The sequence below is a fragment of the Stegodyphus dumicola genome, chromosome 7, assembly GCF_044657685.1.
Source record: "Stegodyphus dumicola isolate Sdum_Otavi_A_Nest chromosome 7, ASM4465768v1".
In the NCBI taxonomy this organism is placed as follows: Eukaryota; Metazoa; Arthropoda; class Arachnida; order Araneae; family Eresidae; genus Stegodyphus; species Stegodyphus dumicola.
This window is the reverse complement of record NC_140774.1, coordinates 168774884-168799648: the sequence shown is the minus strand read 5'-3', so window position 1 is coordinate 168799648 and position 24765 is coordinate 168774884. Positions and strand designations below refer to the sequence as shown.

The window sequence follows — 24765 nt, the reverse complement described above, 5'->3', positions numbered from 1 at the left end:
TATTTTGATGGAGAGCATCCCGGGAGGGGGACGGGTCTGAGGGTCTTCCATCCCTCTCCCGTTCCACCAAATCACACGAGAGGACATTTGGCTCCTGCATATTTAGAGTGCCGCCATGCCGCGCAGACACTATACATTTAGAAACATCCATGCCGTCTCGGAGATTCGAACCCTGGCCCTTCGGCATGGCTGTTAGCGACGCTAACCACTATACCGGTTGGGTGGCAATACTATGTTCTTCGTACTTAAAAATTCAGTTCAACACCAATATTACAAAATAATTTAAAAAGAGCATCATATCTTTAGAATTTCCGATACACAGTCTCGCGCGCTGGAGATATTTTATTAATTTTTTCCCCCCGTACAGTGCTTGCTTTGGAATCGTTGAGTTTCTTAATTAAAAACTAATATATGCTTTGCAAAAATTCCAACCAAATTTGGGCTTCCAGATGCTCATACTCGGGTGGAGACGTATGTTATTCAAAATTTGATGGCTTTAGGTACCGTTGTTTTATCACAATGCGAAAAACAAACACATATACAGGTTCTACAATATTTAATTTCTTTAAATGTAATACAGGGCGATAATATCTGGTGGCAACAATTTGGAAAGTGAAACACCGTTTGTAGTGAAACGCCACAAAATGCATACACGATATTAATAGCCTTTCTGGGCTAACGCGTTTTGGGCTAATAGTTGCTCTATATTACAGGCGTATTAAATATAAAGTATATATTTACTTTAATATATCCAGTGAGCTTAAGTATGGTTTTTGCGTCGTCTTTATGACATACTATATGTTCTAAACACAGGATTATTTGGCTTGGTTATTTGAATTTGGCAAAGCACGCGAGGCCTATCTGCCTAAGGAAACTGATACTTTCTTTGAGGTATATTCTAAGCATAGACTGTTTATTTAATAAGAGGTGCAAATCAACCTTAACTCGTAAAAAAAAAAAAAAAAAAAAAAAAAAAAAAAAAAAAAAAAAAATAGGATTTAATGCAAACATAATAAAATAGATTAAATTTTGTTAGCATATGTGCTGTTTCCCTTGCATATTGAAAATATAATCGCTTGCCTCTGCTAAGTACATTATTCAATATTTAAATGTTGATCTTTCGAAGTTGTTGCGCATTGATTAAATGAATTCCAATGTTGAGCATTGATTAAATGAATTTCAATGTTGAGCATTGATTCGTAATGTTTGTAAAATTTTGCAGGACTAGTTTCGATGGTTTAACAATAGAACCATCTCCCTCAGCTGCCAACGTGTAAATGAACGAGATAAGATATGGTGATAAGATAAGATAAGAATGGCTGAACAGAAGATAATCCAAAAGGAAACACAGAAGTCCTCTGTTGCCCAGCAGTCTTGGCTGGACAGAAATTAAAGTACTAGCACCATCTATTGATGATACAAGTAAACTTCAACATAATTTCCCTAAAGGTTGATGGAAAAGATAGATTAGAATTAAGGTTGTTAACTAGTTGTTAACTAGAATAGAAAGATTTTTTTGAATGTGAAACGCCTCTAGAAAATCTAGTTAAACCAATGGAAGATGTTTTTTGAATTACTCTGGCTGCAGAAAAATGAAAATTGTGATTTTTGCACAAACACTGCATGGCAATAGAGGACTTCTATGTTTCTTTTGGCTTACCTTCTATCCAGCCATTCTTATTTTATCACCATTTCTTATATCGTTCATTTGCAATTAGGCAGCTGAGGAAGTTAGCTGTGTAGTTAAACCTTGGAAACTTATCTTGCAATAGTTTACAAATATTGCTCCGATTCTTGTTGTTTGTCTTCTCTGATAATCAGTATTCCGAATGTTATTTTAAACTCAACTCTAAACGTTCTTTGCCCAGCTAATTCAGCAGAAATATTTTAACTTTTGTTTCGCTTTAATAAAACAAAAGTTAGCATCTCATCAGACTTAATGCACCTGTGCAATATTCAGATATAGCATGCATTACCTCATGCTAAATTAAAGTCCCATTTTCGGAGCAATTTTTCGCATTATGTTCAATCAAACCTTTCAAAAGTACTAATACAAAAATTATGCGATCATAATTCATGTGCTAAGTTTATATCTTAGTATATCTAATTTATGATAAATCTGTTGCTTTTGCATATGCAAAAGTGAAGGCATGTTATTACAATAGGTTTGTGTTTGTATGTAAGTTTGTATACATATACTTTCAAACATAACAAAATGCTTTTGTATTTTCTGACCAAGAGTCACGTCCTGTTCGCTTTCTGTTTCTAGAAGTGAGTAATCAAATATGTCTTAAGTGTTTTAAATAAATGCACTAGATATATGATTTATATAAATAAACTCTGAAATCTGAGCTTATACAATAAATTTAGACTTAACATCTCGTTGATAAATGTTTTGACAATGGGTGAACTTTCGGAATGGTATTGTTCTTCCTTCTTTGGGTTCCTGTGGTTGAATGGACAAAAGGTTTCAGTTTTTTTTCATACGTGTGTAAAGTAAATACGAGATTTAACATGTTATATAACTAAAAATATGGGCACAGAAATTTGAAGTAGCTATTTCTCATTGATTATATCATAATATCATTTGCAAAAAGATATGAAATAGAGTGCAATTAGCCATTTCAAGAACTTTAATCATTTGACGATTACAAATTACCTGAATAATGGTCGCGTGACACGTAATAGAATAGAAAGTCAAGCAGTGGAATTTGATTTCTGGGAATGCATTTCTTGCCAAAGATTCAATTAAGGAAGGCCTAGAGTGCCGGTTGCTGTGTTATCAGTGTTTAACTGAGCAAAGAAGCAAGAACTCTACATCGATCAGCAACGATCTTTGCTTGAAGAAGTTCCAAAGATGTTTTGCAAAATTTATCAACTTCTACTCCGTTTAGAAGGCTTCTTGAAAATATTCCGAGTGTTGCTCACGTGATAAATTGCAAACACTTAGCCCAGCGTTATAGGACACAGCAGTTGTATCTGAAAAAAGGCCTATGAGAATTGTGAGCCCCTGTAGTCCATTGGAAACACTTACTAGTATATAAACTGCTTGAATAAACTCTAAACTCAGTCTATAAACTCCAGTTGTATCTGGTATGGAAAGACGTAGATACTCGCTTTGAACTCAGTAATATCCATCAAATACTCGCCACGGTGGTCCATCAATTAAGGAATGATATTGTTCTTCCTTCCTTTGGTTCCTGTAGTTCATGTGGCAATTTTGTAGGCAGAATGCTCAAGCATGTCTGCACAAGTAAGCTCAATCTTCAGAATTATGGATTCATTTACCCCTATGCGCTTACATAATTTCTTTTATATACATAACCGGTAATATTCATGTAAGGTATTTTCTCCCATCTTTCTGCATGCCTTCGTGGTGTTAACAGTAGCACGCTCAGCGCGTATGCAAGATGGCCAGGTTCGGGTTCCGGCGAGGACATTGCACATTTTTCACATCTCCTGCTTCAAAATATCCTAATAGACTCTACAGTGGCGCCCGAATTAAAAGTTGGTGTATGATGATTTTTTACCACCAGGATTTAGCTGTTGGGTCAACTAATCCCAGTCGCCCTTTAAAAGGAAGAGTATATAAGGTATTTTCTTCCTTCTTTCTGCATGTCTTCGCAGGGTAACCGTAGCACACTCAACGCATATTCGAGAGGTCCAGGTTCGAGTCTCGGCGAGGGTCTTGCGCATTTTTCACGCCTGCTTCGAAATAACCTAATGGCTTTCTTACAAAATGGCAGGGTATTCTATTACAGAAAGGTACTAGTAGAATAGTATTTTGAGAAAAGGACCATTGATTGTATTTTTCTAAGTTTATATCTAGTTGAACAAGTATGAGAATAGGATTCTACATAGCAATATTCTACATATATTTGTCGTTTCCCTCAACGTAAAAACAGAGTGTTTTAAAAATGACGCGTCTTATTCCTTACTTCAGTCACTAATTACCTCAAAAACAACGCGGAAAGCTGTCACGAATGCATTATAAATAATAGTTAAATTTCAGTTTAAATACAAATATGTTGCACATTGCACTCTTATTTCTCTTCGCTCTGAAAAAAGTTCATCAGTGTATCTCAGCAACAGATTATTTTAAAACGAACATCATCTTCCTGAAAAATACTTGTAAAAAAAAGGCAGCGTAAATTGCAATTTCAAATAACTTCAAACACCATTTGTGTTTTTTTGTAAGACTTTTTATGATTTCTCTATAATTTTAAAGGACTTTTATTCCAAAATTGCAATATTTAAATTTTCAACCTAAATGATAAGTTTTTGTTCAAAATTAAATGATGATAGACGTATATTGAAGTTTTCAATAGGGAAAAATAACTTTAATATTAACTCTTAACAGTAAGAAAATGAGAACCCATTATATTAAAGTGCTTGGTTACATATATACAAAAGCCGCCCACACTCTGCTGAAATCAAAAGTTTTAATTTATTACAGTTGTAAGGAATGTAAATTCTATTTTATGCATACACGTAGAGTAGAAATTCAATTGCTTGCTTGTACACTACGGATGGAAAAAAAAAAAAAAAAAAAGAAAAAGAAACCCGGTCCACTGGTCAATTGCTTTTTTCCATGTCTCGAGGGTGCGACTTAGGATACATATTAGATTTTTATATTTTTATATAGCTTTGTTCTAACATATGTATTTTGACACAAAATTGGACTTTTTCTGAAATAACATACAATCTTTTTTTTTTATTTTATTTTATTTTTTTTTTTTTATATTCCGATTCTGCGATTCAAATTATGAATAGGTATTAAATTTTGGAATTTTTTGTGAGAATTAAAAAAAATATATCTAGGCGAATTTAATTTTTTACAGTTTGCGCCAAAAATAGTTCACTTGGCGAACTTCTTAATTTAGAGCAGCCTATTTTCCTTTCCTTTTCATTGTCCATGAACGGGGAAAAAGTCATATCGTTCTTTCAAATAGTTTTAACAAAGTGTGGAAACAACATTTTTGTTTTTATGTTTATAATAAATACGCCAAATTTCAAAATGTATATACACGTATATCTTAGGAAATTTTGAATAAAAAAATCTAATTTTTGCAAGTATGCTTAGAAATACATCTACTTTAAGATGATGGCAAAGCTTTTATAAGTTATAACTCCAAATTGTTTTCGAAAAATTTATAAAAATATATAAAAAATACAAATTTAAAAAATAAATCATAAAAAGTAGGCGAATTTTAATTGGAATGAATCTAAATTTCGAAATACGAGAGGAAGAATCAAAGTAGTGTAATAAAAAGAGGAGATTAATAAATATATATCAAATTCAATTAACATTGAGGAGCTAAAATTTTGAGAGCTAATTTTTTAAAATCTAATCGTACGATTTTTAAAAAACTTGGCAGTTTGACATAATTTGAGTCGTTGAATCGCAATATGAGAAGAAATTGGCATCTCATTTTGAGAAAAAGTCCGATTTTGTGTCAAAATACCTATATTAGAACAATGCTATGTATAAATCTTATGCATATCCTAAGTCGTGCTTTTGAGACATGAAAAACGCAATTTGAACTTCTTCAATTGGCCTAGTAGAACGGGAGACATAGAACTGTCTTTTTTTTTTTTCGCAGTGTCCATCTGTCCTTCAATTAAATTTATCTGAACTGATGAAATTAAATCACATTTACTGTAATTTACTGTCAACATTTACTGTAGAACATGTCATTGGGTAATGAAAATAAGATACATCATTTAATTAATATAATTTATTTTTACATTAACAAAATTATACATAATATTCAAAAGTCTTTTATTTCTGCTAAAAATCTTGGAGATTTTTTATAGGATTAAAAATTTTATTAAAACTATTCAAAACATACATTTAAAATAAATTTAAACATATTCGAATGTCTAACTAAAAGTAAAGCTAGCTAGCATTGCTGTAATTTCAAATAAAATTTAATTATTCAGAGTTGATTAAAATATCACTAATTGCATTGTTAAATGATTAGGCAGCGATATTCATAGTTTAAATGAGCAACAATTACAATAAATATTTTTATAAATAACGCTGCTCTTTTTTAACCACAGTATAAGAATTCGAGTAATTTAAATTCGGATTCAAACAACTGAATTAAATTAAAAATAAGTAATGTATTAATTTACGTATTATTTTAGCGAAGTTCTTTTAGAAAAACAATAGCATGAATTTGAAACATTTTCATAAAAATTTTAACCTTAAAGATTAACAAATTAAATACTGGAAACCGAAAAGCTAGACATTTTTTCAACCATATGCTGAACTTGTTCATTGAATCACGTAGGCACTTGTGGATGAATACTCCCCAGTCTACTCTTATATAGCAATTAATTCTGTGTATGAAAGCAGTAAAATATTTTATGGGTATCCATCTACAACCATCTGAATTTACTTCACCACAAAGCTATCAGACAAGCAACTTTTTTACTTCCCTTCTCTGGCTGCACTAGTCCCTTGCTTACTCATTCTCTACCCACCCTGCTTACAAAAACAAAGGGAACAAGATTTACCCATTAGATCCGTAAGTGAGACAGCATTAGCCTTGGACACCAAGGATAAAGGAAAGGAATGAGGCAGACGAGAGCCATGAATGACTTTTTCTTTTAAGGTTCCGTTCGCTCTTTTATTGTTACTCCTCTGACCCAGGGCAACTAATGAGCAGGTCCCTTTCCTCCCCTTTAGCTCGGTTTGTGCCATTTTTTCTTCTTTTAGACTTTGTGTAAAGATTCCTCCAGTGGTGTTACACAATGCATCAGTGTCTCTTTGGTACGTTGGTCACGTTTTTGATATATTCTATTTGAACTAAGAGACTCTTCCATATATCTACTGAATGAAAAGCCTCCTGCGGAAGTTACTAAGTTCCAGAATACTTCTACTGATTTTATTAAGCTGCTTTCATAACGGATGTAAATGAGACGAATAAACTGAAAAATGTGAATGAAATAATGCACTTTGCTTTGACATGAAATGTATTGTAAGGATGAAGAAGGAAACTTGATCTTACAACCTGATTTATCCGTAGAAGATTGTAAAAACCACGCATATCGCTTTATATATTTGGCTTCTCATTTTGAGAATGTATTTCAATATTTGAAATTTTTCGAATATAATGGGGTAGCGACCACTAACAAATTGGTGATTTAATAGATGGGAAAATACATTACTGTCTTTATCCAGAAAAAAGACGCTTCTTCTTTGCCGCTCTATTTTTGTTCTCAAATTCGATTAAGTCTTATGAACAGGTTTTATGATAAATAAAATAGCAGAATAAATTAAATGGGCGTAATTATCATAAAATACAGATTAATTATATTGCTTAAATTCTCACCAAACCACACAGGTAATTATCGTACTTGCAAACTGCTTAACTGCTGCTAAATGAAATAGCTACGTCTACTTGAAATATTTCAGTTTAGACTTGTGAGCACAGTTTTCAGGATTTGCAGCAGACTTTTCACCGTTCGTTGCATTTTCGGCCCGGTTTTTAAGTTCTGCCGGAGAGTGCCTTAAATCCTAAAACTTTTGCCGCCTGTAAATTCTGCCATCCGGTTCAGCCACATCGGTTACTCTAGCTGTATCGCTGGCCCTGATTATAGATGTTTGGTATGCTTTAAAATAAATAGGTAAAAATATGTCATTAATTTTCCCTAATTTTTTCCTTTTTAGCCATCGTAATGTATTGTATTTAATAGCTTGTCTTTCATTCTAATAAGAAACAAATGAATTCACAGCCACGCTGGTCAAATCTTCACCTTCATTTTTCATTTCTTAAAATTAACTTTAAAATGTAAGCAGATTCTTATATTCGAGGTCGTTTTATTTAAATAAATATGGTCGATTTTCATGTGCATAAAAGCAAAACTGAGTTACAACGATATTATTTGTTTGTTTGTTTCTGTCTTAGCCTACCTGTTAGACAGCAAAGTCAGGTTAGGTCTCTGATATCAGAACAAACCTTCGAATTCATCGTGGCAAAGTGTCAAGATTGTGCCTGTCGTCGGCAAGATCCTTGACACGATATAGGTGACAGTAAGATTTTGCTCAGTTCCGCCCGCCCAAATTTGATGAAGGAGGGACAGATCCGAGGGTCTCCCACTCCTCTTTCCTTACCACCAACCTCTCGAGAAGACTTCCGGGACGTCGCATAATTTGAGTTCCCCCATGCTGCATAGACAATATACATTTAATAGTATTGTCTATTAAATGTATATTGTCTATGCTATGTCTCACACCCATGGCATTCTGCGGGATTCTGAAACCGGGCGCTTCGGAACTGCAGTCGGCTTTGATAACCACTTTTTCCCGTCTGGGCGGCTCATATTGTTTAAAACTGGTACTTTAAAAATGATATTTTGTTGGTTGATTTGGGTTTCCTGCCTTATGCTTATGAATATTTATAAAGTTCTCAGTTCTTTTAAAATATATTTAAACTAAAATGCGAAAGTACAAAAATTTCAGTATCGTAAAGGTATTCATTGCCAAATGTATTTAACACCAAGTGTTATCTAAAAACAAATTGGCAGAAGGATTGTTGAGAAAATAAAATGTTGGGATCTATATGTGTGCATGCGCTTGAGAGTGAGTGATAGTTTTCTGTATACGTAATACGAATGCTGCTAAAAACAAGAAGTATAGCTGAAATATTTTTAGGTACATTCATGTAATAAAATTGCATTAAGAAAGCGATTTCCATTCAAATTAACCGAATCTTTTAATCATGCATAATAATTTCTTATAAGGCGATGTAAAATAGTGAGCTCGTTGACTGATAACTTTTAGATTCCATCGAAATAATGTCGCATTTTATATCGCAAGTCAAGCACTTCAAATTGTCAGAGTTTGTATGTTACGATCTAACGGCTCTAGGTATTTTTATCTAAGGTTAAATCCGCTTCGAAGTCTATATTAATCAGTTCCGCTCTATCCAAGAGCTTAAATAATATATGTGAGAAAGAAGCCAAATTGTTATGTCGCTAAGTTAGAAAGAATGATACAAAATTTTTGAGCAAACCACAAATCTGCATTAATTGCAATGGAAACCACTTTCCTGCCTCTTTCCCTTGTAATATTACCATGAAAACGTCAGACACTCACATTTCTCTCTCTCTTTTTCGCTTAATATATATATATATATATATATGTATATATATATATATATATATACTAAGTGGAGAAGAATGTTGAAAAGCACTTAAATATTTGAAGGGGAGAGTATCTTGAATCAAATGTAAGCAGTTATTAAACCTCTTTAGTTTCCGTCAATTCAAAATTAATACTGTTACGGATTTTGTATTTAGTTAGCTATTTTTAATAGAACTGTAAATAAAATTGTTTTTTCACCCCCGTGCAATGCAGCGCGTGACGAGTTTTAATAGAATGCTACTCCGAAAACGTACAAGTACAGGAGCACGTGCATTTAATAAATATATATCTCGCGATTTGTATTTAAACTGAATAAATGTAATTGACTAATGTGTTAGCTGTAAGCGCAATTCTACTCTTTTGCTTTCCAGAAACCTCGAGAAAACAGAAATTACCAGAACCTTCTCGTGACCAAAAAAAGCCGCTTTAAAAAACCGAAAAGAAACATCTCAGTTCAGTTGTTTATTTAGTTGTTATTGATTGATTGATTGTAGCGAACTCTCGGTGAGAACTGATTAGCTTTTTCTGCGCTTTGGATTGCGTTCTATTTAACGATTTAGTAGTTTAAAATATAACTGCTGTGTTATATTATGATATTGTACGAATATCTGTGAGGAAAAATTTCAGCATTTTGTTTTATTTATTGTCATAAGAATAAATTTTATTAACTTTTTATCAGACTTGTGCATTCAGTCTATTACGAACCCGTACGCACGCAACAATAAGTATCATATGTCTGTTACATTTAGCCAAAGATGTAGATAACGTATACGATAGCCTCCATCTAATAATAACTTTTAACGGTTAATAACTAACCAATCAAAATGAATCGAAATCGAAACTAACTTATTTTGAATATACAGCATTTCATTCCTGCTTCTCTTACTAGCTAGACCTAAAAACGACGCATGTTTCAAACACATTTCGAAATTAGAAGCGATAAAAACGTAGTTCTTCAACAATAGGCGCTTATTGCGCCAGTATATCTATGCTGGCTTATCAAAATGTATGGCTAACGAGAAATAAAAATTATATATTTAAATTGGCCACAACTGAAACTACTTCCTCATGTTTCAACATTCCAATGTTACATCGAGAATTTTTTTTTTTAATCGGCAAGGTTTACAAGTTTCTAAAGGTTATATATATATATAAAAATCTGTGTGTATATAATCCTGCTAATTCAAACTGAATTACCCAGGGCAGGCTGTGAGGACGCCCCTTTGCTTACTGCCCCACGGGGTTTCCTCCTTCTACTTGCTTAAAGTAGAGTGCAATGAAGGAAACCACTGTCGGTACATTTTTTAAGAGTCACCGCTAGCTCAATAAATAAAGGTGATTTAAATAATAAAATGTTAATTCACATGTCAAAGATCTCTTTGTACACAACATTTCTTGTGTAGCTTTCCATTATTTTTTAACTCGTCTTGCAGAGGATCATCAATTATTTTTAATTTTACGTCCGTTCTTTCACGAACTCTTGAACAGTCAACATAAAGTTGACCGTGTCCAAATGCAGGTTCAGGCAAAAAAAGGCCAACACGCTTAAGCGTTTGGCCCTGAGACTTATTGACGGTTGTATCAAAGGCAAGTTTTATAGGAAAATGTCTACGTCTCAATTGAAACGGCAACCCTGTGCCGTGGCAACTTCAACCCATTGGCTGGTATAGTTACGCAAGCAACCAATAAACTATCGGCGGCAAACAGACACTTAAGCCGTATATATATATATATATATATATATGGGGTGAAGTAACATTATCTCCTCCGAAACGGCTGGCTCCCGGGCTCAGCGAAGCGCACTGTTAAGTTCCGCAGGTCCGTGCCACGCCATTTTGACCATTCGCGTCTTCGTGGGACTTTAATTAGCCGATATATTAATTAAAAACTAATTTTCCCCACATTTTCCACTTTCTTTCTTGGGTTTTCCCTATTACAGGGATTTGGCTACGTGACAAATTCTTTTCTCTCGAATATCTACGGAACGGCGCCGAGTTGAAATTCGAGACACGTATCCTCGGATTCCAAAAAATTCTCCGAATCCATCGATACCGTTCTTATCTTCGTACGACTTTAATTGGACGGGATATTAATTAAAGGTATTGCAGGCAGAATATTACAGTTCGATTACATATTGTTATGCCATGGGGCTCCTGGGAAGACCACTACGCAGTCGTCTTTTTAGCTCTCCGGCCGAGGGAGCACAATCCAAATTCAAACCTTAGGAGATAGGAGAGCAAAGTCCCTCCAGCGAATTCAACCTGAGAATGAGGGGAGGAAATTTATATATGTATTATTTTATATATATATATGTTCCATTTAAATATTGATTATATACAAAAATTCCTTTTAAATAAATCATATGCCAGATATACCAGTTAGATCAGACTGTAAATTAAAAAAAAAAAAAAAAATCAGAGATATCTAAAGAGGGTTTAATTTTCGAAAAGGGTTTAATTTCTAAAATTACGGTAGACCTTCAGAAAAGAGGAACAAGAATAAATAAATAAATAAAATGACTAATAATATAACTGATAATTAAAATGTAAAATAATTAATCATTAAAATAATTAAATAATTGATGATTTAAATAATAATTAAAATTTAAAAAATCTAAAGAAAAATTTAGAATTTAATAACAGATTTTAAATATAATTTTATTCCTAAAAATCAAATTTTTGAATTCAAATTTTTACTGAAATTGTTGTTTAGTTACATAAAAGAAGTGCCGAAGCCTCCTTATTTAGGGCTCCGATTCATTCCGGCTAGAATTATGATTTATCCCAAAAACTGAGTACCGGAGACAGACTCCGGTGGGCTCCTGCACAGTTTAAGCTCTGGAGGAAAATTAAATGTAGCACTAGCCCACCAGCGGCCGAGCAAGTCGTTGAACACTGGTAGTTCGGTCCGAGGTTCGAATCCCGCGAACGGGTTGGCTGCATGGATGTCTTCGTGGTTTTCCCCATGTGTAACGTGTATACGAGCCAGTTACCCTTAGAAAGTCCTCCACGAAGGCATCCCTTCCCTTAGGCAGATAGCCCTCGAGGCTTTGCCGTAATTAAGTAACCTAACCTAACCTAAATGTAGCACTAAAGACAGAACTTCTTTCGCAATTTCACAATAAGACATAGGTTTGAGAGAAAAAATCAACCCATCTGAAAAAATGCAATCAAGAGTGAGTGATATAAACAGACTAAAAAGATCTGCAAAATAAAGCGGAAGATTAAGTAAAAAAAAAATAAAATAAAAAATATTTGTAAGCTAAACAAATCTGAAAGGTTTGAAACGCCCCTTTGGGCGTTACGCCCAAAAGGGTGTTTTTTTAACGTTTTTGTATGTTACCTTTAAATATTAAATACCATTTTCTTCGCACTTAAACCATAAAATTTAGTTCAACAGCAATATCGCAAAATCATTTTAAAATGAGCATATCTTTAAAATTTCCAATACACAGTCTCACGCGCTGGAGATAAAAATGTTTTCTTTTCGTACAGTGTTGCCATTCTTCGCTTTGAAATAGTTGAGCTTCTTAATCAAAAACTCTTCAATGTCTGACAAAATATAAAATATATAATAAAACAAATTCCGAATTCGAAATTGGGGCTTCCAGATACCCATATTCGCTGGAAGATTATGTTATTCAAAATTGGATGGTGGCCCTAGGTACCGTTGTTTTATCCCAGTGCAAGAAACATACATATATTTATGAAGATTCTTCATTATTTAATTCCTTTAAATAGAATACAGGACTGCAATAGTTGGTGGCAACAGTTTGAAAAGAGAATCAACGCAGAAAGTGAATTGATGCAAAATGCCAAATTGAAATTAATAGTGAGCTAACTCCCTGTGGGCTAAAAATTAAGAAATAATAATAGGTTCAGTACAACTAAAAAAATATAAATATATCTAAAATGCATATTTAAAAAAATGCAATTATCAATTCAGCAGAGTTGAAGGTTAAGTAGATTCAAAATGTGTCTTAGAAAGGGTTTTAAATGTCACCAGTATTCAAAGTATTTGACCGCTACTAGAGTATTCCTTTTTTATTCAAACACATTCTCAAATAAGAGTCTTTTCTTTCTACTATAAACTTTGTAATTCTCAAACTAGTAATGAATTAATAAGGAAAGCAAACTTTTCAAAAGCACGGAATCTTTATCAGCTTTGCTACTTAATGTTTCCACAAGGGGATATAACCTTCCTGTCAGATACAATGCTCACAGATGACTTACTTGAGATTGTAGCCAATAAACTTTTAAAGCGAATTTCTGAAACGTTAATTAAAGTACACTTCTGCAGCATCTGTTTTATCGTTTTTAATTTGCTTCTTGAATTAATTTTTTTATTTCCTTTCTTCGCCATCTTCATATTTCACCATTTGTTCTTGAGCCTCTTTCAGAATTTTGCGACTACTCTTGGCGTTCTCAAGAAACTTTTCGGAGATGTATCGAGCAACAAAATTGTTTTTGTTATTGGCTCTCGAACTCAAACCTATTCTAGTGAAGAATGGTAAAGCGCCATTTTGTTATTTGTAATCCAGTTGAAACCAGTTGCTACTAGCGACCACGCTTGGATTGTTCAGCTATATTTCGAAGCGGAGTAAAGAATATTCTGAACAAGACAGGGGGAGAAGGGGGTGCTTTATGTGATTTATTATTGAGGAGCTCGATTGTCGATGCATAAAGTGTCTTTAGTTTTATGCATTTTCATCCATTTTAGAGACAACGCCAGGAACAGATGCTACCGCTACGCGGGTACATAACGTAATTTTCGAACGCAACTTTAGGAAAAGTGATTTTCTATTCGCTTTGTTCGGTTTTTTTCCCGTTCTTGCATATTTTATGTAGATTCGATGATGAAAATCACGCTGTTTTGAATTTGGGATACTGAACGGTTTTTGATATTTGCCAAACATGACTATACAGATGGATATTCTATTTCGTACTTTCATTTGTTTTCGGAGAAGTTGTATTATTAAAATCTTGTACTTTCAAAGCTATCTCGAAAGACTGTGTTATTCGTATGTAAATACATCTTAATATATTTGAATAGAAATCACTTTCGTTTTGGTATTCATTAATATATTTATCACATAAAAAGGACTTTGAACTGATTCAATATTACAGATCTCGGGATGGTGAAAGTCACAAACTAATGAAATGAAAAGGATAAAGCAAAAGTTTCTGATTCTTTGACTGTCAGTTATTGGAAATATTATACAGAAGTTGAGGATTGCTGAAAAGTTCTGATATTGTTTCGGTAACTAATATGTTTATGTCAGCATTTACTGTACAGAAAACTGAAAGTAGCTCAATTTACAGTTCTGCAGATCTGGATGTGGTTTTCCACTAATGATCTTACGGAACTATGGACTTCCTAACGTAATGTTATTCTGATTTGCGATATGAGAGTTGAAGTAAAATTTGCCTTAATAGATAAAATTATAATCCAAGTTAATCCATCTTAATTCTTAGGATTTAAATTAGTTGAAAGGGTTAAAGCGTGGTATCCCATTTTCGTCGTCCATAAACTAGGAAATTTTGTTTTAAGACTTCTTGATGCGAAGCTGTTTTAGTACGTTTCACCGAGAACGTGCTGTGCCTTACGTGCTGTCCTAAACACTTTGTTAAGTCAAAAAGAATATACTGATGCTGAGTATTAAATTAGTCGTACCACGGCAAAAATATAACGGATAGAGTGGTTTTTAGAAGTTGAAATGCATCCATGGCTAAACGTAGCATGAGTGAATATATTATTTTCATTATGAAAGAGCAGTTATTATAAAGAAAGCTGCTATCTTTCAATACTTTGTTAGTAGAAATATAATTATAATGAATACAAGCTGACTTGAAACTTGTTCCGTTGCATGATTTTTACGATAAACTTATTGACTCCTGTACTATAAGGATATAAACGCCGCCCAACCAGTATAGTGGTTAGCGTCTCAGACTTACCGTGTCGAAGGGCCCGGGTTCGAATACCAGAAAAGGCACAGATGTTCGTAATAGTGTTGATGTGGCATGGCGGCATTCTTAATAATATGCAGGGGGACCCATTCCCCCGGGATGCTTTCCACCAACATTGGAAACGGAAGTGAACTAAATCACACTGGCACCTGAATGGTGCTCAAGGCTGTTGCCAACGATGTTCGTAACCTTGCGCTCCTTGCCAAGAGGAATTTCATGGGTTTGGGCTGATGTTATTGTCAGACAATTGAGCATAAGTAACAACACGGTATAAGCATTTGAGTAATTCAGGATGGAGTTTAGAAATGTTTTTGATGTAATATTGCATTTGTTTTCAATGTTTTTTTCACTACTAATTATCAACCAGTTAACTGTGATTGACGAGTATACTCGTTATGGAGAAGCGGCACGATTTTGTGTATTGACGAGTATACTCGCCATGCGTATAATGAAATATAAAGATAAGAGGAAGGGTTATTTAGTAAATACTGTACATAATGACAACGTAATAGAAACAAAGAAAAGGAAAATGATAACAGAGAAACCGGAGCTAGTGATTGATAATAATAAAAAAATGCGTGGAGTGGATATGAGCGATGGAATTATCATAGCGTACTCAACAGCAAAAAAAGGACTCAAAAAGTACTATTAAAGATATTTCTCCATTTCTTAGACATTATGTTTCTGAATGCATTCATATTATATAAACAAAATTAATGGAACATTATCGCGTATCAACTTTTTGCTCAAATTTATTGAAGACTTTTTTGCGAGGTATCCAACTGAAAGAAAGAAATCGACACAAACTCGGTCATTTAGACCTAATATAAGCCAATTAGGCGGGAATCATGTTCCCAGAACATCGAAAAAAAAACAACCCTACGCGAAGGTTTTCGCATTGCTACAAACGTAAGATCAGGAGGAATCGCGTTATTGGTGTTCGATGTGCAAAGTCCCATTGTGTACTGTACCCTGTTTCGCTGAATATCACTCCACAACAGGAATTTAAATTCTTACATTTATATGTATAATATTTAATTTAATTTATTGCGTTTTTAGTTTAATATGTATGTAATATATGCTTATGTTAACCAAATAAGTAAATATTAGTAATAAATTTTTAATTTTATAAAATACCCACCTTTTTCATCAAATATCTTACAAGAGCAAATTACTCTATGATTGACGAATATACTCGTCATGGCTCGATTCTGGCGACACAAGATGGAGCGCATTCTTAAACGAGTGCGCCACAGTTAACTGGTTAAGCTTATAAGAACCACTTGCTTATCTTCTAAGTGACAACTGTATGTGTAGGAACTACACAGCAAAAGGAGTACCATTTATTAAACTCTTTGAAATTCACAATGCGTCGATATGACGCTAACACAGTACGACTCACTCAGGCGGTAACTGAAATAACAAGAACTAAACTAAAACGTCGAAGATATTAACAAGAAGTAGAAATTCTTAACATTGCTCAGAAAACTCCTGTTACTTAAAAACTGCGTCGAAAACTAGTGGTAGCGAAGTCAAAGCTGGTTATTACGTAAACCAGCAATAGCTGCAGATATAGGAAGCTCACGCTACAGAGGTGACGAAGATTGCCCAAACTCTGTCATTTCCCTCTGGAATTCGGTATTTAAACTTTTCCCCTCAACGTAGATTTCACATTACTTCACGCGCGCTAGCAAATAAATTTAAATACTCTGACATTGAAAATTAGGGGAATAAAGGCTTATAGGAGAGAGCATAAAATTAAATTAAATTGGTTATTTAATTAAAATATACACTCATGTCCATAAATTAAGGATAATGCAAAATCAGGCAAAGGAAGAGTTAGAAGCAAAACAAATTTGACTTATTTCTAAAAGCTTATTTATTAAACAAAAGGTAAAGAGCAAAAAAAGATGCTATATGTTTGATATTATTGACAAAATTAGCGATTTTTTCTCCCTGGAGCAAATTACAAAAAATACCTATTTACAAAAAACAAATATTGGTTGGTATGATTGTTAATACATTGTATGTCTTCCAGACGATGCAATACAGTCCGTACAACTCCTAGGCATGCTGAGTATCAAATTATCGATCTGATCTTGGGGAATATTACACCACTCTAAAAGCAATGCTCTCCGAAGTTCCGGTAGACATGTAGGTTCCGGTAGACATGTAGTTCCGGTAGACATGTAGGAGGAGGTTGACGTGCTGCAGCTCGTTGGCCAAGCATGTCCCACACGTGCTCTACTGGATTCAAGTCCGGTGAGAATGCTGGCCAGTCCATACGGGTGATATCCTCCGATTGAAGGCATTCACTTATAATGTTTGCCCGGTGAGGACGGGCGTTGTCATCCATAAACACAAATTGTGCGCCCATGGCGCCCCGAAACAAACGTACATGTTGTTCCATAAGGACGTCACGATAGATTTGGCTTGTCATGGTTCCAATTTGAACATGCAGGTCAGTTCTAGAACCCAGAATAATTCCACCCCAAACGAGCACTCCTGCACCACCGTAACGATGTCGTTCAATGATGTTTTCTTGGTGGTAACGGGTACATGGAGCTCTCCATATGAAAGTCCAGCGAGAATCAGACTGCAAGCTAAACCTGGACACGTCGGAAACCATCACAAAAGCCCACTGTTGCGGTGTCCACAATGCATGCTGTCTACTCCAGGCTAACCGCAGGCGACAGTGAGTTGCAGTAAGTTTAACGCATCTGACAGGTCTACAAGCATATAGACCAATCTGCCCTAAGCGTCTGTACGCGGTCTGCCTTGAAATTGTCGTACCAGTGGCTGAAGAGAGCTGACGAGACAGGTGTGTAGCTGTGCTCCGCCTGTTTCTTTTGGCAGTAACTGCCAAATACCGGTTCTCATTCGGCGTTGTAACTCTGGGGTGACCTGTGCTGTAACGTCTACTCACATTACCATCATCTTGGAATCGTTGCCAAAGCCTGGAGACGACACTCTGTGCAATTCCAAGCTCTTCTGATACTTCCTAACTATTGTAAAGACTAGCTCTAATGGTTTTGGCTCTAAGAAGCGTTTGAAATCGATCTATGTATATGTAGATATTTGAAAATTGTAACTTAAATGGATATACTTAGATTTTTAATTTTGCGCTTACATAAAAACGCGAGAAGAGACTTCAAATGCAACTCTGTTTGCATTATATTATGATTAAAATTTGAGTAAAATTAAATAATAAAGGATCTAAAATATTTTATTCATACAAAGAGAACTGCAATGATGTATCAGATGGGAAAGCTAGCAAATGCAGATTTATTTTTTTTTTCATGAAATCAGAAAGAACTGTAGATGGAAGTACAGAAGATAAAAATATTCGGAGCCAGAGAAAGTACTAAGCGATACTGAAAAATTTAAATTAAATGTCAACACACATGCAACGCACTCTGTTAAATGTATAATTTATTTAAACCTAACTGTAATAGAAACATGGCAATGTAAGATTGAAATTTAGGCAAAATAGGAGTTTCAGTTTGGCATCGATTTTGAATAAACGTCAATCTATGCCAAAAAAAAAAGGCTGCTTCTTAATAAGAGTGATTTTACATATAATTCATTTGTTATAATATTATTAGAATAAATGTTGCTTAGTTTCAAAATGAAATGATGCATTTTCTCCAGCTCTTTCATATTGTTTGAACTGTAATTTTAATTTGGACTTTCAGCTCTTCTCTTTTAGTGTAATCTCGTTTATAATCCCTTTCTCAATTCATGAATCCCGCTAAACATTAAGTAATTCAGAATATAACCCTTTAAATAATTCAGAATTAAGTAATTCATTCTCTGCAGAGGAGTCTATATGATCATATAAAGCATTTTCTCGATCCTTTCCGCATGCCTTCGTGGTGTAATTCGAATCATACTCGACGCGTATTCGAGATGAGAAGAGTTCGAGTCCCGGCGAGGACATTGCACATTTTTTCACGTCTACAACTTCAAAATACACTATTGTCTCTGCAGTGGCGTCAGAACTAAAAGGTGGTGGACGATAACTTGTCACCACCAGCATTTGGCGATTGATTTCCCGAATCCCCCGGCGCTTTTTAAAAGGGGAGTATATAAGGTATATTCTGCCACCTTTTCGCATGCCTTCGTGGTGTAATTGGAAGTATGCTCGATGCGTATTCTACTGGTCCAGGGTTCGAGTCCCGGTGAGGAAATTTCACCTCTATAACGTTTCACCTTCAAAATGACCTTAATGATTCTGCCCAGTCGTACTGAACAAGTTGTTGAAGTGATTCTATGCGCAAGGGAGGAATTCCTGCTAGAATATACAGAGCTTGATTTGAGATTGCGAGGAACACGTTTGTCATCTGAAGGAGAAAGGGTCTCTGGACTGCTAAGATCACTCGTTTCTTTTAATTCTTTAATTTTTAAAGCCTAAAATTCTGCTTCTATTTGAAAATGCTCTGTATTACTGTCCTGTATAGGATTTTCATTATTTGATGTTTAAAGCCCCAACATTATGTCTGCATCAAACGTAAATTTGTTGGTGTTTGCATTGTTTTCTTTTTTAATTTAAGTGGTTTATGATTTCGAACGTATTGGTTACTAAGATTATTATAAATTTTATTTCCTAAGTGATTTTTAGTTTTCTTGTTAGACTGTTAGACTTGTTAGACTGAATTTCGCAAGTCGGGTTATTTTCTTTCCTGGCTTCTGTATGACTTTGACCTTGGATTTTTAGTCCAAAGGGGAGATTTTCCCTGAAGGACTGTTCATTTCGTTTTGGCATTTGCGTCGAAAACTTTAAAAGGCTGTAGCACTTTTCAAACCCTTGCCACCATATATTATATACTATCGCCCTGTCTTATGTTTTAAGAAATTAAATAATGAAGAATCTGCGTAAATGTATGTATGTTTCTGGCATTGTGATAAAACAACGCTACCTAGAGCCATCAAAATGTGAATAACGTTATCTTCCATGGAATATGGACATGTGGAAGACCTAATTTGGAATTAGAAATTTCTTTTATTATCGTTTCAGATTTTGTAACACTTCAACGAATTTTTTATTAAAAAACTAAACGATTTCAAAACGAACAATGGCAACACTACGAAAAAAAAAAGGTGCATTTTTATCTCTGGCACGCGAGACTCTGTATCGGAAATTCTAAAGATACGCTCATTTTTAAACAAATTTGCGATATTGCTGTTGAACTGAATTTTACTTTTTTAGTACATAGAACATGATATTTAATAAATAAAGTTAACACACAAAACGTTAAAGAAAAACGCCCCTTTGGACGTAATTTAAAATCTGAAACCTTTCAGATTTTAATTTATGTCCTGTTTTTTTCTTGTAATATCATTAAAGTTATACAGCAAACTACCGCGAACGAGCTGCTTCGATACAGCGATTTGACTTCGATACAGGGAGAGCTGTGATTGCCAAATATTTCAAACGTGTCTGAATTAAGGCAGGAGATTATTGTCGGATCTAAGAAGACGGCGTTTTAGTCACGTCGTTTCAGACGATTCCAGTCTTGAAATGCGGTGAGAGGTAATGTTTCCGTAGTTACACAACCACAGTAGTTTCCCGATTTGGCACGGCTAGCAGATTTGTTTTTTGTTAGAAATTATAATTTGAAACTGATGATAAATTTATAATCACCTGCTTTTTGCATTCGTATCCTGATAGCACCTACTTATAAATTAACTCTTCCATGGTCATACGCCAACTCACTGCAGTCAATCTATTCATTACGCCTTTTCGTCTCCGTGATTTACTTTATTTCCAGCCACCCAACCGGTATGGTGTTTAGCGTCGCTGATTGCCATGCCCAAGGGACAGGGTTTGAATCCCAGAGAAGGCATGGATGTTTGTAAATGTATAGTGCTCGTCCAGCATGGAGGCACTCTAAATATGCGGGGAGCCGAAAGTTCTCTGGAGACATTACTGGTAGGGGAAGAGAGACCTTCCTCTTCCCCTACCAGCAACCGTCGGGAGACCGTCGGACTCGTCCCCCCGGGTTGCCCCCTATCAAAATTGGGGGCGGAATAAGTCGCACTGTCACCTGTATGATGCCCAACGACAGGCGTATCTTGAGCTCCTTGCAACGAGGAATTTCGCGGCCTTAGGCTGACTGTCGGTTAGACAAGTGAGCATTTGTCAACAACAACAACTTTATTTCCTTTCTGTGAGCGCGTCATCAAATGGGATGTGAAAAATTGCAAAAAGTGCTTTTACTTACCTAGAATATTATTAATATTAACTCAAAAGATTTTTACATTAAATAATCACTGAAACATATATAGTTTTTTCTCATTCTCCTCATTCAAATTTAATTTTCATCGCTTATTATATATTTTGTCACACTTCTGTATGTTATCTTTCTCAGAATTTACCCCAAGTGCGCAGTTTAATATTCCTTCGAAATAATTAGAAAAGTACCTTTCGTAGTACGTAAGTTTATAATTTAGTTCAATTGCATTTTTTTCATATAAAACTGATTTGTGATGCTGATGATTTTCCAAAGATTTGATTATCACGTTATATTGACTCCTAATGAAAATATTTTCTCTTTTAGGAATCGATCTCGTTGGACTAGGACTTCGTAAGTTTCTCAAATGATTACTTGTAGCTTGTTTAGTGTGTAGTCTTATGCAGTGTGTATTTATTAGTTCTTTGTTTTTAATAAAATTTAATTTGAGCACGAAATCATTCTGTTTTTTGTTTTATTGTTATTATAATCGCATGCAAGTTGCATGATTTCTCAGTGTATATATGTGTTTCATTTTAGTTTTAAATCCAACTCATCATTTAGAAGTCATACCTATATATTTTAAGTACATTGGATTTGTTTACCTCTAGATTTCAGGTTATGAGAATTTCGAACGGCATACCATTATGTTAAGAATGTTACACTTCATATAACATTATACGTTATTTTCATAAGTTAAAACACACAGATAAATGCGCTTGTGCACTATAGCGCAAGTTTCATTTAAAAATATTTATGGAATTATACACAAAACTAAAATTTCAACTGCAAAAGATAATTAAAAATGTTTTATACACTGTTAATAAATGACGAAACTTTTATTATGCAATCAAACTGGTATATTATTATAATGTTAAAGACATTAATAGTCGTAATGTCTGATCCATTTTATAAGTACAATGAAAGATGAATAATATATATATATTATATTTGAAGGAGTAAAACTAGGAAAAAAACTATAAGTAACTAGAAGAAAGTTTAATTTTAATTTAAATATCTGCATTATTTTATCCTCCTAATTAGTCTTGAAAGATGTGTTTTTGTAAATGAAATTTTGATTTAATTTCTTAATGACATAATTTTTTAATGACCAGGAGAGTGATTATCTATAAGCAAAGGAAGAATGTAATGAAAAGAATGTAAATAATATGACTAACTATGAGTAAGGAATGTAGTGAAACAAATTATAAATAATATGAATATCTATGAGCAAAGAATATTGTGAAAATATATATAAATAATAAAATAATTTTATATGATGAGAAACTTTCGATTTCCTCCTCATTTTTAACGAAAATTAATCATTTTATTCTCTTAAATTCAGAAAATTAAAAAAAATAATTTACCAAAATAAATTAATTAAAACTATATTTACTTTTTTTTCTTCAAACTATACATAATTGAGATAAGCATCTTATAAATGAAAATTTATGGCACCCAAAAGGCAAAAACTATTTTACAAAATACTTAACAAATATACTGCTTTATATTTAAGGTGCGAAAGATACTGACATTAAATTCTATATATCAAATAAATCCTATATCGCTTTTATAACAGGAACAAAGACTCTTTTATTTGCGATAAAAATTTTAGCTTGGCTTCTTACGTTTATTGGTTCACTATACAGCGTAGTCTTCAAGATACAATAAGGAAAAAGGTAAGTCTTCGTTTCTGCTACAGGAGATGGTAAGTTATATTTTGAACAAATGATAATAAAATACATGCCTTCTCGAAGATTTACAGTTACATTTCCAAATTATTAACACTGTAGCGTTGTAACTGTTTATACACCAACAGTTATTAGCTACTAACTTGTTAAGCTACTAGCTACGTTACCTACTCGTTAAAGGCAAATATAACTGCTTGAAAAAATAATTTATGTACTTATATATCTGACACATTTTCATTTGGGAATATCAACATTTACCTCACACGTAATCTTTTATTAACGAAATTTGAACTTAACTTTCATAAATCTTATTTTCCAAATGACATAACTTTGAAATATTAATTTTAAATTTAACTGTTACTTTGGGGACAAAAGATTTTAAAGAAATCGAAAATGTCTTGAAAAGTTTAAATATAAGTGATAAATTGTCACATGTTGTTTAAAAAGTCAGTTCCTTCTCATTAATAATGGAAGTAAAGGAGCGTGATGTTATGTCTGGAAAATAATAAATATATTTTTTAATAAACTTTGTTGGAGACATTGGCGGGTAAATGGTTAATAGACAACATTTTAAACCTACGTTATTAAAATGTATGAGAACTTAATAAACATAACTTCTGCTTGAAATGCACATTTTTTAAACTGCACAGAGAAAAGAATTCTAGCTGTCATAGTTACAAAATGTTTAACTGAGAATTTCAGTTATGGAGGTCTCTCAGAGACTAAACCAGACTTCAGTTCAATAAAAATACACACTTCGATGGATTTCATACTTTTAAACTGGGGAACAGATATTTGTTTTTAGATATTTTAATAAGCAAAACAATTAAATATATTGCAGTAACTTCTCATGAGTACATTAAGTCTAATAATGAGCTAAGTCTAATAAGCTAAATGCATACAATATTCTTTATACAGGTTGTCTCTTGCCAAACTTAACATACTAGGCTGTCATACCATTAAAAACAAGATTTACATGGGAATTTGTGTCGAAACTGCGAACGCTGAACTTATAGGGCAGTCTTGGCAAGCTTATGGGAAAGTGGAAGATGGGATCATGCCAGGCGAGAACTTTAAGGGAGAAAGATGAATCGGCTTACTAACTCAGTCCTTTATGGACATTTTGTGTGACAGAGTGTTGTGCGATCCGATGGTTGACATTGCAGTAGCTACACGCCGAAACATCTGGGTTTTACACCCACACATTTTAGCAGCACTGTGCTGAAATACCTCGATAGAACATATGCTGATAAGTAGATTGGCATGGCCATCGCGATCCCCTGACTTAACTCACTGGCATTTCAACCTGTGGGGTTACATGAAGTCTACGGTGTACTAGGCGACGGGAACATCGAACATGGATCTCGTCTCCAGGTTCATTCAAGCGGCGGCAGGTGTCCGTAACACACCTGCCTATTTTGAACGGGTCCGTGAATCCATGCGTCGACATTGTGGCGAATGAAAAGAATTTTGAACTTCTCCCGTGATTTAATCATGTTCTTTAATAAAAGTCAACACCTCTGTAGGGTTGCTCACATTTTATCTATTGAGGAACCTAGTGATCAACTAAGCGAATAATCGTAATAAGTCCAAGAACAGAAACGTAAACTGAAGAACGGTTAATTACCCTTTATTGCTCAAAATAAAGATTGCCAGATGGTCCCTCTCTCAGGGCGTACAACAAAGCCTCCACTTGGGCTTGTTGTACCTGCTTGTTGCAC

At 34.1% G+C, this 24765-nt stretch overlaps 1 protein-coding gene across 1 annotated transcript in view; it reads left to right on the top strand.

Moving 5' to 3' along the window:
- LOC118193531 (protein turtle-like) overlaps positions 1 to 24765 on the top strand; it is a 1156839-nt gene that overhangs the window by 194645 nt on the left and 937429 nt on the right. Inside the window, exon 3 of the mRNA XM_085821447.1 lies at positions 21681 to 21707. Within this exon, the coding sequence (XP_085677573.1) occupies positions 21681 to 21707 (27 nt within the window). The remainder of the gene's footprint in view (positions 1 to 21680; positions 21708 to 24765) is intronic.